This window comes from Anabrus simplex, chromosome 2 (assembly GCF_040414725.1).
Source record: "Anabrus simplex isolate iqAnaSimp1 chromosome 2, ASM4041472v1, whole genome shotgun sequence".
Taxonomy (NCBI): domain Eukaryota; kingdom Metazoa; phylum Arthropoda; class Insecta; order Orthoptera; family Tettigoniidae; genus Anabrus; species Anabrus simplex.
Genome location: NC_090266.1, coordinates 1220931438 through 1220947369, shown reverse-complemented (window position 1 = coordinate 1220947369; position 15932 = coordinate 1220931438). Strand labels below are relative to the sequence as shown.

The 15932-nt window shown below is 36.5% G+C and overlaps 1 protein-coding gene across 3 annotated transcripts in view; it reads left to right on the top strand.

The window, feature by feature from the left end:
* Polr3D (RNA polymerase III subunit C53) overlaps positions 1-15932 on the top strand; it is a 354052-nt gene that overhangs the window by 156319 nt on the left and 181801 nt on the right. For all 3 annotated transcript variants that reach the window (XM_067142235.2, XM_067142236.2, XM_067142234.2), the window contains exon 4: positions 3093-3221. In XM_067142235.2, coding sequence (XP_066998336.1) covers positions 3093-3221 — 129 coding nt within the window. The remainder of the gene's footprint in view (positions 1-3092; positions 3222-15932) is intronic.

The window sequence follows — 15932 nt, the reverse complement described above, 5'->3', positions numbered from 1 at the left end:
CCCAGGCCAGGGATATTAATCCATTACGATTAAAAAACCCTGACCCAGCCGGGAATGGAACCTGGGGCCACCGGGTGACAAGAGGATGCGTTGCCCCCCACACTGCAGGGCCAGACAACCCATACAGTGGCAATGATCCGGGCAAGTTGGCTGTGAGCTAGGGGGTTCGTATACCACTGTCGGCAGCCCTGAAGATGGTTTTCCGTGGTTTCTCACTTTCACACCAGGCAAATGCTGGGGCTGTACCTTAATTAAGGCCACAGCCACTTCCTTCCAACTCCTAGGCCTTTCCTATCCCATCGTCACCATAAGATCTTTCTGTGTCGGTGCAAAGTAAAGCCACTAGCAAATTTTTTTTATATATATATAATTGTGCCATGGTCAGTTTAACACAATACAGCTTTTACAAGGAGTTTTGCCTTGATGTCCAAGTGCAGTAAACATTTGTTTTCATAGGCTATCTTTAGATGACCATGACCTATCATTTTTTTAAAATGAAAGTTAAAATACGTTGCAACTATTGTAATACATGGATTCTTGATAACATACAGTGTTACTAGTTTGCATCAATCATTACATTCATTGCTTTAAACAATCAATCTCTTCTTTCATTTTGGTGTAGAATATACTTCCATTTAATCCATCTTTCATTTCTTTCCTATAACAACTCTATACTTTCATAAATTATCCATTCATAATGATAATAACCTTCATTGATGCACAAGTAGTTTCATTCTCATATACTCTCAATATCGGATCAACTGCCTCTTAATTCGTAATAACCTTCCTCCTGTCTGGTGACTTTTTCATATCTCATAACCTATCTTATAATAACAACGTATCACCTACTTGTATTCTTTGAATATATCGCGTACATTCGTATCAAAATATTACTTGGAGTCTGTATAATCTCATAACATCATCTTCTTATAAGAACTTTGTCTTCAGCTATGGCATAACATTACTTGGATCACCTTTTTCTTTTGATATCTGAGATTTGCTTCTTTGTATAAATGACTACCTACTCCCTTTAAATCAATTTATACAGAAATCACTTGCGAGAATCTACCGTAATATAGGTTAATTTTGATTATTGTAATGGCACGATACCACTTTGACTACACATTCATCTACTCAAATACTACCTACCAAACTACGTATTTTATTTCAAGAAACTTATCTCCTTTCCTTCGCTTTTGGAATGGTTTAGGTCTCATCCATTCTCTGCTGCTGGGAGCGATCCTCGTGGTTCATGGCTGGCTATTTGGTCGTCATCTGTGATGTCAGTTCAGCACGTTCAGCTCAGGTAACCCTAGGTAGCCTGTCGTCCATCTTCTTAAAGAGATATCTTGAGATGCGTGTTTATGGAAATAAAAGACATATATGAGATCAGCTGATACGTGTTAATATTGTCAAACCTTCTAAGTGAATAATTATCTTTCTTTTTTAACTTCTTGGTTTGGTCTCTAATTTTTATTACCAGACCTCCAAAATGTCTGCAATACTCTCAAAATCTATGTTAAGTTGGTTTGCTTTTATAGGTTTGAGCGATGTTATTGCATTATTGTGGCTTCTTGCTGCTTTGGTCGGTACAATTCTATTAGCATTTTATAGATGGCTAGGTTCCAACTTTTGTCAAGTATTTGGGGATGGAAATAATGTGTTTTATTATTATGTTTCACTTTGTTTCGCGATAACTCAGTGTATTATTCTAGCTGGTATATCCTTTTTATCCAATTCTCTTCCATTTTTATTGAAATTTTTATATGATTAATTCGGACTGCAATATGGCTATATGCTAAGATTGTCAGTCATTTTGTGTAATTTTCTTTTCACAGTGTTGGGTCTTCTCAACAATCTTTATCTTTTTTTACACTGCCATCATGATTATATATTTCGATATTGCGTCATTCTGATCTTCTGTGACATACTGTGAAGTTATTCGTTCTACTTAATTCCGCTACGGGTAATCACGTTTACTCTGACTTGATTGAACTTTCATTTCTGGAATAGTGTAATGGTACGTTATTGTTAACATTTTCATTGTGAAAAAAAGTTAATAACAAGATTAAAAACTTTACACAGTAGAATCCCGCTTACTTGACTTTCTGTATAACTCGACAACTTGAGCACTATTTTTCTTGTTTCTTTTAATTGCTAAATAATCTTTGCTGGTCAAGCAGAACATCTTTGAAATAATGTGGTCTCTTAAGATCTAGACTGTAATACTGTGATTTCTAACATCACCTACACGGTATGGATACATTACGGACATTTTGCTTGTCCGTCACCTACATGACAAGGCTACAAGAGTAAGCCAAGCATCACAACATTTTTTTCTTACAAAGAAATGGTCATTTCTACAGTATTGTATATAAGTTTCTTTTTAATTGTATAGGGTATATTGTACTTTCCTGTATCCTGTATTGTGTTATAACTTTCATTAGAGTAATATGTTATGAGTTGTGAATAACCCACCCCTTATTCTGTAAAACTCATAATTCGGAAACTCAACACCCTCTCTGTGAATCTGTCCGACTCGTTGGCTGAATGTTCAGCGTGCTGGCCTTCGGTTCGGAGGGTCCCAGGTTCGATTCCTGGCCGGGTCAGGGATTTTAACCTTAATTGGTTAATTCCAATGGCTCGGGGGCTGGGTGTGTGTGCCGTATTCAACATTAGAAATCATATTAGGTAGGGCCCTCATCTTCATCTTCACAGACATGCGGGTCGCCTAGTAGGCCGTCTACTAGAAAAAGACCTGCACCAGGCCTATGTGGAGGCCTTACACCATTATTATACTGAATCTGATGAAGTTACCATTTTTGCTGCAACTAAGGGATTATGGAAGGAATTTGTTAATTTGGTTTCCTGTGGTTTCTCAATTTCACACTTGGTAAATTTTGGGTCTGTACCTTAATTGAAGCCACGGTTGTTTTCTTCCCACTTCTAGCTCTTTCCTCTCCCATTGTTGCCGTAAGACCTATCAGAGTTGGTGCAATGTAAAACAAATTGAAAAAAAAAAAGGGGGGGGGGTTGGTCATTACATTCATCTCATTCAGCAATAATCATAATATTTTGTATTTTGTTTCCAGGAAACTGGATCTGTCTTTGCTGAGGGAACTGCAATTCTACAAAATCGTCGATATGGAGGTGATGGTGGTTATAGTGATTCAACTAGAGGAGGTTCTAACTTCATACCTATGCCGAAACTTAATCTTCAGGTGAGGAAAGAAATTATTTTATAAGTCAATAGCTGTTAGTACCTAGATTTAAGGGGCAAATTACCTCTACAATGCTACATTGAGTTACAACGTATAAATATCATTGTTTTGATTCCGTATTGGCATTAATTCAGCTAAGGTTGAAAGAAAAATCCCACCTTCCAATACTTAATGTTTTGATAGTTAGTCCATGAAAATACATACATAATCCAGCTTAAAGTCTGACTACTTAATTAAAAGGTCAGTACATGTTTCTTTCCTAACGTATGGAACATCTTCAGCCAAAAGCAGGAAAAATTACTGTCATTACTTTATATAAACTTTACATAACTCAAAACTGACATTGGTGGACTTAAAATTTGAAGGTTGTTTTTTTTTTTTTTTTTTACGAGGACCAGGGAAACTCCTTGAGAAACCAAAGTTGAAGTTAGGTCTTGTGTAAACTTGTAGGTAAGCGTTTTGAAAGAGTCTCCCCGCGGGTCCCACTGTGTTGTTAGCTGACTCAGCTATAAAAACATTAAGTATTGGAAGGTGGGATTCTTCTTTCAACCTTAGTAGAGGGGATAGGCAGATGACCCCTATGCTAAAGATTGAGATATGAAACCTTGGCCCTAGTGGGTAGGTTCACCACTGAGCAAGTTGGCTATGTGGCGAAGGTTGTGTAGCTGTATGCTTGTGGGTTGGAACCTCACCATTGTCCATCCGGAAGCCCCAGCTTTGGCAAATTCAAGCTTGTCTAGGAACTCCTATCATCATCATCATCATCATCATCATCATCATCATCATCATCATCATCATCATCATCATCATTAGAGCCCGGATTTCCATGCACTATCAAATCTCAAAATATGCATGCATTCATACACTATCATATGGCAAAACATGCACAATAAACTAGAAAATATGCACTATCAAAATTCAGTTCCTTTTGAAACATGAACAAAAACTACCCTAATTTCTCCAAATTGTCCTGATTTAAGCTCATCCGTTTATCATTCAGCACATACTTAAGCACAGAAAATTATCTTTTTATGTCACGAGAAGTGATAGATGCATAATTCAATGAAGACATTTGGACAAAGTGAGGTCAAATTGTACGTCCTTTGCATTTTCACCACAATACGTCTTTTATAAGCTTACATAAAATCAGTTTCATGGTCCGTATCGCACTTCAATAGATTCACAATTAAGTATTTATTATTTTCCACCTAGTCGATACAATGATTGCTTAAGGCAATTTAATGTTTAAAAGTGGTACATGTTTCGTATTTTATCAACATCTTCAGCCACATAACACTGTTTAGATGAAAAATATATAAAATTGACAAAGTAATGCTTAAGAGGAAGTGTCCTTAAAATTAACATAAGATTGACAACATTAAAACAAACAAAAACTCAAGAGAAAATATATAAATTATTACTACAATTGAAAGCAGTTGTCAAGGAAACACTTGTACAATATTCCATAGAGAATATGTCCTAAATGAATATTCTTTTCTTAATAATTCATGAAAAAAGGTCAAATTATAAATTATACAGTTTATAAGTAATTGTCGAAATGAAGAAAACCAGATATCACAATGTGGTTCTTATTATTAATGCAGATGAAAATATAACCAATTCCTGGTTGTCAATTCTTATTAAGCCTGCTTTCCTTTGGAACACACGAAAATTATCAAATAGAGGGTTTGGATTTTTGGACACGATATGTGGACGATGTTTACGCTATAATAGATAACAGACTTACCGATAGCAATAAAGTTTTAAATATATTGAACAATTTGGATTCCAATATCAAATTCACTTTAGAAGAGGAAGTAGAGAGATCACTGAATTTTTTGGACATAGTCACAACGAGAGAAGAAAAAGGATTTTCTTTCAAAATACACAGAAAATCTACTTTCACACTGACCACTATCAAGAACAACTCGTTACACCCTGAGGCACAGAAAAGATCAGCATATTATAGTTACGTTAACAGAGCGTTTAGTATTCCTTTATCCAAATCTGAAAGGAATAAAGAACTGTTGTTTATCCGACAACAAGCCCTCTTGAATGGTTTCAACAATAACACGATTGATAAAATAATTAATAAATTTTCGGAGAAGCAGCATTCCAAATTAGCAATCGAACCTAGTAAAACTGAAAAATACATCATGTTCACATATAATAATCCAAACATACACGTAATAACAAATTTATTTAAGAGAAAAAATTTCAAAATTGCATTTTCCACCAATAACAACATGAAACATAGTATTTTCAACCATGATACAATAAATCTCTCGGAAAAAGATAAATTTTTTGATTCGGGAATATATAAACTCACGTGCTTTGAATGCAAGAATACATACTCAGGACAATCTGGCCGCAATTTTTAAAGTTAGATATTTGGAACATGTGAATGCTGAAAAACATAGAAGATTCTCAGCTATGGGATCACACATAACTGCCACAGGTCATAAATTTACCAACATAGAACAAGACCTGACCATCATAAAGAAATTAAAGAAGGGAAGCTTAATGAACACATATGAAGATCTATACATTCATCTAGACCAACTTATAAAGAAAAATGATAACCTTAATGAGGCTGTAGAATATAAGAATCCTTTATATTATCAAATTCTAATATATTTGAAAATGCTTGAGAAAGATCACGAAAAAAGAATTGGAATTTCTCCATCTACAGATAGCCCTACAACTTATTCCTCCTCAGTTGAAGCTATAAGTGGCAGCAAGGAGGTTCTTGACACACCTATATCCCCCGCTCCTCCTCCTCAAGTGCAAGAGCGAGGAAGAACGCATCGTCAATATTACACCAGACACAAGACTGTGACAGAATGACAGGAGTTACTGTTCCAGAGGAAAGCAGGCTTAATAAGAATTGACAACTAGGAATTAGTTATATTTTCATCTGCATTAATAATAAGAACCACATTGTGATATCTGGTTTTCTTCATTTCGACAATTACTTATAAACTGTATAATTTATAATTCAACCTTTTTTCATGAATTATTAAGAAAAGAATATTCATTTAGGACATATTCTCTATGGAATATTGTACAAGTGTTTCCTTGACAACTGCTTTCAATTGTAGTAATAATTTATATATTTTCTCTTGAGTTTTTGTTTGTTTTAATGTTGTCAATCTTATGTTAATTTTAAGGACACTTCCTCTTAAGCATTACTTTGTCAATTTTATATATTTTTCATCTAAACAGTGTTATGTGGCTGAAGATGTTGATAAAATACGAAACATGTACCACTTTTAACCATGAAATTGCCTTAAGCAATCATTGCATCGACTAGGTGTAAAATAATAAATACTTAATTGTGAATCTATTTTATAAGCTTGACGAATTCAAAATCAGGATTTGAACGAATTAGTTTGTTGAACTTATCTCTTTCTGCGGCAGCTGCTTCTCCATGCGATGATTGCAGACACATTTGAATGTTCTCAGTAAGTGGTAACGATTGCTTGCTGCAATAACACAGACGTGTGACGTTTGAGAGTTCCGGGTAGGACATTCCAGGATAACAACGGTAGAGGGTTCAATGAAAAACCAGAATTTGTAAGCTGCTATCCCAGTAACGCGGCGCCACAGAAGTGCGATACAAGGTTTCTTTTGTTCGTCTAACAGACGAAAAATGAGCCGTCAATGATTAATGCACAATTTACGGTTCAATTTATAGCAATGTACAACTGTAAAACTGGGACACCTTATTCCTAAGAATTAGATTTCGACGTGGGGCCTTCCGACTTACGTCATTGTTTACTCAAGCAACAGATAAGAAAGTGTTTGGTTAATTGCATTATACTGTAGGACCTGTACCGTATGTAGGCTACTAACTATGGTTGTCACATAGGATGCCAGGAATACATTCTCTCCGTCTCTGAGTAATAGACATACTGTAGCCTACAACGTGAAAAATTGTCCCAAATTCTGCAAACTAACATTCAGAAAATGCCCTATGATGCAAGTTAATATATATGCGTCAAAGTCAGAATAGAAGTCATATCATGCAATATTAAACATCCAAATATGCGCTATTAAATCCAAAATCTTCCAAATATGCATTATGCATGAATTTTCTCCAAAAAAATGCCAAAACATGCACGGAAAAACTACGGTTATTTGGAATTGTTAAGCCGTAAAACTAATATTTGCAAAGTTTGAGAAGTGTAGCTAGCTTATTTAAAAACATGCATTTGCATGGAAATCCAGGCTCTAATCATCATCATCATCATAATCATTTTACAGTTCCAGTTTCCCGGGTACTGTTGGCGAGCCTCTTCCGTTCTGTCTTATTGAGATACATTCTGTTGTTAATGACGTCCTCCAGTGTCCTTCCCCGATCTGCAATGTCCATCTTTACGATGTCCGTCCAGTAGGTTCTTGGTCTTCCCACCATCCGTTTCCATGCCACATGTCTCTCCAAGTTAACATATGCTGTCCTTGTTGGCTCCATCGTCATTACATGACCATACCACCTCAGTCTGGACATGCTGACCCGATCTAACAATGATGTAACAATCCCAGCTTCCATCCTAACCACATTATTCCTTAACTTGTTCAGTTTGGTTTTTTGAATTGTGGACCTGCAACCTTGATGAGTCTTTCTTAGTGAGGGTGCAGGTTTCAATACCATAGGTTAAGATTGGTATGAAGTACTGATTGAACATCACCAGCTTTAATTTTGTTGGTACTTTGGGATCCCAGAGGAGTGTTCGTACTTGCTGGTAAAAGTGAGAGCTCTTCTGCACTCTACTTGCCACCTCCTTTGTGGCTGGTGTATCTCGAGATATTACACTGCCGAGGTAGGTAAAGCTTTCCGCACATTGTAGTGGGTGGTTTCCTAGCATGATGTTCGCTGGTCGTCCCTCTCTGTTTATTGCCATCACTACCATTTTGAGTTCTTATCTTGAGATTAAACTCCTGGAACTTAACCTTCCGTTCATTGAGTCTCGACTGTACTTGTTCCTTAGTTTCTCCCCAGATCATAACATCATCAGCAAAGGCCATTGCATTTAGTTCACCAGAGGTTTTCTTGATGTTCTTCATTATGTCATCCATGATGCAGAGATGCCAACTATTACGATTCAATGGTAATAATTACGAATTACCCATCATAATTACGCCTTTACGAATGACACACCACAAATTACGATTTTTTGTTGATTTTTAAATGTAAGTGTATGAAGTGTTCAAAAAAATACACCAGGAATGCCATTTCAGCTTGAAGTCTCAGAATATTCTTTTCGGATTTCTCAGTAATCCTCGTTTAAGAATATTTAGAGTTTCACACGCCGAATGCAATGTATGCTTCCAGTATCGGAAAAAACATCCACCTGTGAAGTGGTATATCTTGCTGAGTTGTCTTTGTTCCTCACATGATCAGACTTCCATGCAAGTATCTGAGTTCTCTTGTCTTTGTTTTGGCGGCAAAGTAGCGGCGGTGGTGGCAAACCCCCGTTTCATTGTGAATACTGTATGCGTGACTGTTCAATAAGTATTTATTGCAATTTAGGTTGCCAAATTTACAAATATTGCTCTTCTAGTATTTGTATACTAATCGCGTGTGACGAAATGCGAACAGTTTGAAATAAACAATGAAGCGATATCTTGTGCAGTAAAATACATGTGGTGAAGTTTCCGTGACCAGTGACGCTAGTAGGAAACCAAAAAAGTTCAGGGAAGAATACTCAAAAGAATGGCCCTGTTTACCTCGTTCCTCAAAATCTCCTTCACACGTGTTTTGTAGTGTGTGTAGCCGCGATTTTTTGGTGGGAGAGACGACTGTCGTAAACATGTGGCTAGCAAAATTCATACGGATACAGTTAAGCTGAGGGACACAAACAAAAATTTAACCATTTTTGCTAAATCCTCGGAAGATGAAAGCTCAGTAACAAACGCGGAGTTGTTGTTTACGACTTTTCTTGTTGAACACAATTTGCCTTTAGCCTGCAGTGACCGTGCTGGACGTTTGTTCAAGAAAATGTTACCCGATTCGAAAATAGCTTCGAAGTACGGTTGTACGAGAACAAAAACGGGAGCGGTAGTTAAAACTTTGGCTTCTACAGTTGAGGGAAAGGTAAGAGAGTTAATGAAGTCCCAGCCCTTTGCCCTGGCAACAGACAGCAGTAACGATATGAATGACAAAATATCTACCCATTAGTTGTGACGATTTTCGATGAGGAATCTACGCAAATTTCAACAATAATTCTTACAATTCGGGAATCCTGCGACAATACAGGCAAAGGAATATTCAATATTTTGGATGATGAACTGAAGAAGAGGGGGATTCCGTGGGATAACTGCGTAGGTTTTGCATGTGATAATGCAAGTACTATGACTGGTGTTTCCAAAGGTGTGAGCTCCTTCATTTGTAAAGAAAATCCTAATATTCGTGTGCAAGGCTGTGCTTGTCATCTTGTACACTTAGCTGCTCAAAAGGGGTGCAGTGCTCTTGTTTTTAATTGATGTATATTACTATTTGCTGAAGAGTTCAAAAAGGCAAAATTCTTTAAATGTTTTAAAGGTATGCCAGGAAATCTTTGGTGAAAAGCCACACAAAATTTTGAAATAAGTTTCTACCAGGTGGTTATCTCTTCTACAGTGTGTATCAAGGGTCTTAGAACAGTGGAACCCTTTAAAAATGCTCTTCTGTGAATCAGATTCTGACAAGGCCAACTCAAAATTTCTGAAAGTTAAGGAACAATTCGAAAATCCATCTACTAAGCTTTACCTTTTGTTTCTCAGCTCTGTTCTTCCACTTTTCAACTCCTTAAACATATTCCTCCGACAAGAGACACCGCTTATTCTTAAACTTCACTCAGAGTTAAATGAATTTTTCAGTGACCTTATTGTTTGTTTTGTGAGAGCATCCTCTGTTTCAGAGTCAAATACTAATTTGCTTGATGTGAAATTTAGTTCTGCTAAGTTGCAGAAAAGTGACAGCAAGTTGGTCATTGGGGCAAACACAAGGGGTTACATAAGGGCAGTTTCTCTAGATGAAACTATATTGAAAAACTTTTATTCCGATGTGAGACTGTTCTATACAAAAACATGGGAGTACATTGTTAACAAATGGCCAATTAGGGTTAAGTTTCTCGAGCATGCTGAAGTTGCTGATGTTTTCCAGATGAAATTGAAGAGTTTCTTATCGGTAGAATTTCTGATTGACCGGTTTCCTAAAATTCTGTCATCAGAAGAAATTGATTCTTTGGAAACTGAGTTTAGTTGTTTCCAATTTGATGGATTCCCTTTTGACAAGGATGAAAGGGCCGACAGACTGTGGTTTGAAATATCGAAGATCACTGATGCTTCAGGTATGAGGAAGTACCCTTCACTGAGTAAACTAATGATGGCTATTCTTCTAGTACCCCATAGCAATGCTCCAGTGGAAAGAGATTTTAGTTTGGTGAGGAAGAATAATTAAAAATAGGAAAGAATTTCCACCAATCAATACTTGTTTATTGCTTATATTAACCCGTTAAGTGGGGAGGTCATAAAAGAGGAATTCCTGCATAGTGGGGAATCATTTTCAGTAAATTTTTTCTTTAGAAAAGAAATAGTTTTTGCCAACCTACACCCGCTTAAATATTATATTATGTTAAAATTAGCATAAAATTATACGTTGCGGTGTAAATTGTGTTATTATTTACAATTAAAACGATTTTCCAATTCATCCAGTGTCAGTGCAAAAATTGCTTATGTGCCATTTCATATTTACTCCGATTCGGAGTATTATTTGTGTTGCTTATATTAATTCAAAGTTGAAATGCGTAACGCACAAATAAAAATGTATCATATACTCCAAATAATACAGACACATTCACTCAAATATCACATTTTCCTGAAATAAAATAGAAAAATTTACTCACCACGTAGGCCTATAACTTGCCATTGAAGAGGGCAGCGAGTAATCCATGAGTTCATTCATCACAATTTTGTCACCACATTACACAAAATTACACTACACTGTTCAACACTATTTACACTAATTATTTACACACAATAGCTATAACAAATGACTGGAGAAAAAATTGAAAAGAACTATTTCAGGATGGTCACTGATAGTTGCCGGCACGCAGAATGTACAGCGGTCACCGAGTGTAGACTACGATCTTCTCAGATTCCCCGAGTATGGAACCTGAGACTCGCTGGCATATTTTCAATGCTCATACTTCAACTGTATGGTATAGCCTGAAGCAAGGAGAGGGGCACAAAGCGACATTGCATATTACACAACAATACTGGGTGTCCCGCCGCTGGCCTTTCGCCACGCAAACAACGCACCTCTTATTTGCGTGCAGTCTTAATTTCGAGGCTGGATTGAAATCTGGAAAATGCCTTCCCGAGAATCGAGTTGACAAGTCAACGTGTGCGTGTCTCACTGATCGAATTGGCAAGGCTGCGTTAGGAGTAGCGTTCGCATACTTCTGAAATAGTTTCTGCACAATTTGAATACGAAACTCCAGCTGAGTGAATTTACCGCCGTATTTCTTGTATATCACAAAAGCATTGAACACTGTTATATCCAGTAGGTGTCTAAAACTCTTGTGGTAATATTTCTTCATTCTTTTTCTCACCATACTGTATGGCACGATACATTGGTCCGATAAGTCCACCCCTCCCATTGAGTCATTGTACTCAATACATACGACCGGCTTCTCTTTGGTTTCTCCTTTCTTGTTTAGAACAGTGTGCATTTCCGCGTCATGAATACTACTCAGCATGCAGACGTCTCTCTTGTCTTTCCACTTCAAGGCCATGAGTTTGTTTTTATAGGCAAAAGCCACCTCCCCTTTTTTCAGCTTTTTCCCCATGACGTCCTTCGGAAGATTTTTTCTGTTAGATTTTACAGTGCCAAAAGCGTCTGTCTGAAACTCATTGAGCTGATCGAAGAGTTCCGGGCTACTGTAATAATTGTCTAGAGCTATGAGATATCCCTTATTTAGAAGAGGTTCGGCTAGAGCAAACACTACTTTCGAGGGCTTGGTATACTGAGAAATATTTACCCCACAAACCTCATTTACTAGCTCAGTTTCCTTGCCTGTGTACCACAGGATATTCCACACATATTCTGTTTTAGCCTCACATAATTTAAAAGATTCCATCCCGAAACGAGCTTTCTTCTTCGGAATGTACATTTTCCACCCCAAGCGACCTTTCCAAAGGAGTAAACTTTCGTCAATTGATAGACGATCATCTGGTAAATAGGACATTTAAAATTTTGATACAAGAATGTCTAGAACTGGCTTCACTTTGTAGAGTTTTGGGGATACTTGCCGATCGTAAGCCTCATTATCTGAGAAATGTAAAAATTTCAGTAGAAGGAAAAAACGTTTCTCGGACATGGTCTCGTGGAACACGGGCGTAGCAAACAATCTATTACGTGAAAAATAATGAGATAGCTTCGGCTTTTGAATTATACCCTGAAGAAGAAAGATCCCAAATAAGTTTTATTTCTTCCTTGTTAGTAGGAACCCAATCCCTCTCCCTGCTTCTCCTTTTCATTTTAGCTGTTCCTATACTAGCTTGTATTGACTGCTGAGCGTACAGATTAGTTTGCTCTGCAATAAGTTCGCACAGTTCATCGTCAATGAAATGCTCAAATATTTCGTCCGGTTCTTTTTTATTTAAAAGTTCGCCCTGAATTCCACTTTGGTATGTAGCTGGAAATCGGGCTCTCCTACATCCCCTTACATCCCAGTCACTAGGCGGAGTAGGAGGCAAATCGCTCTCACTTTCTGACTCGCTACCCTCATCGGAGCTCGAACTCGACACCTGTCCACGGCATCTAGGCAACAGGCCTACTCCGACGGAAGCACTCGTGCTTGGAGCATCTAATAGCGGGATAGTTTCACCATGACTATCTAAACTAGAATCACTGCAACTATCTTCCTCACTGAGCTTGAGAATATCCCGTATATCATCACTCGGAAGATCTACAATCCTTTTGGACATGTTGACTACAAACAGGAAACGCTACATGTAGAATTAAAACAATAAATCACAAGATAAATTTATATACTGCCCCTGTTTTGCCGGGCAGCTCAGCCGGTAAGGAAAAGTCCCAGAGGCGGAACATTCGCTTACAGGCAACGCTAAATTATTGAGGACAGGGACAACCTAAGGACTGACGACAAATGAAAACACTAACAAAAATATGGGTTTTAACATTTATAAAAAAGAAATTATTAGCACTTTCCAAATTCCATTAATATTTTCAAAATCTTGAATGAAAAAATATCTATCTCTTCCCTGCTGGAATTCACCCACAGTTCATTAAATTGCATTCTGCAAAGATACGAAACTGAGTCTTAATAAATCGTATTACGAAATTAATTAAATTATTATTTGAGAAAATCCTATCTCAAAATATCAAAAATCTGATTTTTCAAATTATTATTTAAATTAACAATACTCTGCGATTTATTTTGCAATGAGTCATATTTTTACCTCACACGAAAAATCAAATAAATCATTTCTATTAATTAAATATTATCCTAATTAATTACTTATGCTTCAAATTATTTAATTAAATTATTTTGAAATCCAATATTCAACTCATTAGATTTTTACTCTTGTGTCAATTAACCTAGCGTTGTGCACAACTCACAATAAAGACTTAACATTCTCGCATTGTAAAGTTAAACAGTTTACATTTTGTGAGCTTAGTTCATTGACGTGATCCTTGCTTAAGTATTTTCCCTAGAAGCAAAGATCCTAATCTATCTTATTTCGTCATAAAATTGCTTAAAGATTTATAATTGAGCCAAATATGCTCGCCACAAACAAAAAAAGTCAAAAACTTTACGCGCACAGCGTACACATATCATAACGAAATATCACCATGAAAATCACATTTACAAAAAAATCAGTCATTCATCCATCTCACATTCAAGCTTTGGTCCACGGTAATATTATCAAATAGATTTATCGAACCCTATCTCTTGATTTTTAATTTTAAATTTTATTTGAAATATGAGAGTTTCTCCCGATGACAATATCAGACAAGGGCTACCATTACGATCGTCTGACGTGTGATTGTAACAGGATTATCACTTTTCCAATGAAATAGATTCCACAACGATGTTCCAGGATAATTTTACAGTAGAAATCATCACTAAAAAGTCCATAGAATTGCCTACAGTCATAGATAAATAAGCATTCGCGCATACGGTCTATGAGTCACGACTACGTTATTTTTAATCTCCTATTACCTCAAATTATCGATCAATACGTGCTGCATAAGAAGAAATTATGTTCAAAGACACACTCTCTTCCTTAACCGACTCATGTAATGGACACACAAATAAAATCCTATCTTAAGATCCATTTACAAGTCTCAAAAATACCAATAACAGTAAATGCAAAATTTGTGGACATTCAAGCTACGACCAATATTCCAGGCCAACATCTACTCCAATATAGCACACATTAGTCATTTATAAGCACAGTAATAATTACACTCATGGCCTTTAAACATTCTATTAGACCGTAATGTCAATTATTATTATTATTATTATTATTATTATTATTATTATTATTATTATTATTATTATTATTATAATACGCGCGCGGTCGCGTCATCGTAGGCTATGGTTTAATGAAATCATAGATGACTCTATCCTATCTCGAATCTATGATAAACCACAAAACATCAAGGAAAAATCCTAAATTCACAGAACACGTCGATATTCTGCCCCAAATAATTCAAAAATTATTCCATCATTATTTTATAAATTAATAAATGTTATCGCGTGGGTCAAATATTTTTAACACTTTCCTCGACTTATCATGGGACAGTGAGAACATGTCACGAAGCACTCACTCAAATAGAACAAATTATAGGTCCCAAATACACTCTCACACACATCAAATCTACCAACACCAGTGAAAGAAGAGTGAAATTCCTAACTACAAAGACTATTAGAAATGATCTCAAATATTCAAGCAAGGACTACGTCTACATAATTATTACAACAGAAAATAGAGAAAAGTATAATTTAAAATCTTAGCTGTAGTAGACTTGGCTTCTGGACTCGGTTGATGATCAGTGAATATTTAACCAAACTCCATCTCCGATATTATTCTCCCCCGGGCTGAATTATGCCTCACATTTTAGTTACACATGGCTGCAGCAGGCGAGGACTTAGGACAATTACAAACTCCGTCGTAATGTAGAAGTTCCATTCTTCCGAAATAGTTCAGGACTGCTAGTGATCTTCCGTCTTCTGGTGAAAGCTGAAACTAAAAGGTATGTTTTAGTAATAGTTCCCAACACACACTCGATTCTCCAAGCTGGCACTGTTTTTACGTACTTTAAATTTTCCCTCAGATTTATAAAATTAAGGAAATCTGAACTGCTGCGTTTCCAATATTTCCGTATCTCAAAATTTCCTCAGAAGCAGAAAAAAATATCGTCTTTCATCAAATGAATGCTTGTAATGTTCAACGTCGTCTATGCCGTCTCCAATAACACATGTGCTCTTACAACACGACGACTTATACTTGTGCGAAGTAATTACTCCCGTAGACAACTGAAGACACAAAAAAGCAAAAGAGAGAGATTCCCCCAGATACATGGGTATTTATTTCTTCAAGACGTAGGTGTGTTTGTTAATTGAATTTTATTGGCTGAGATTTAGCGATCGGGCTAACCTTGCAATCCAATTGGTTAAATATCATGACGTCAAA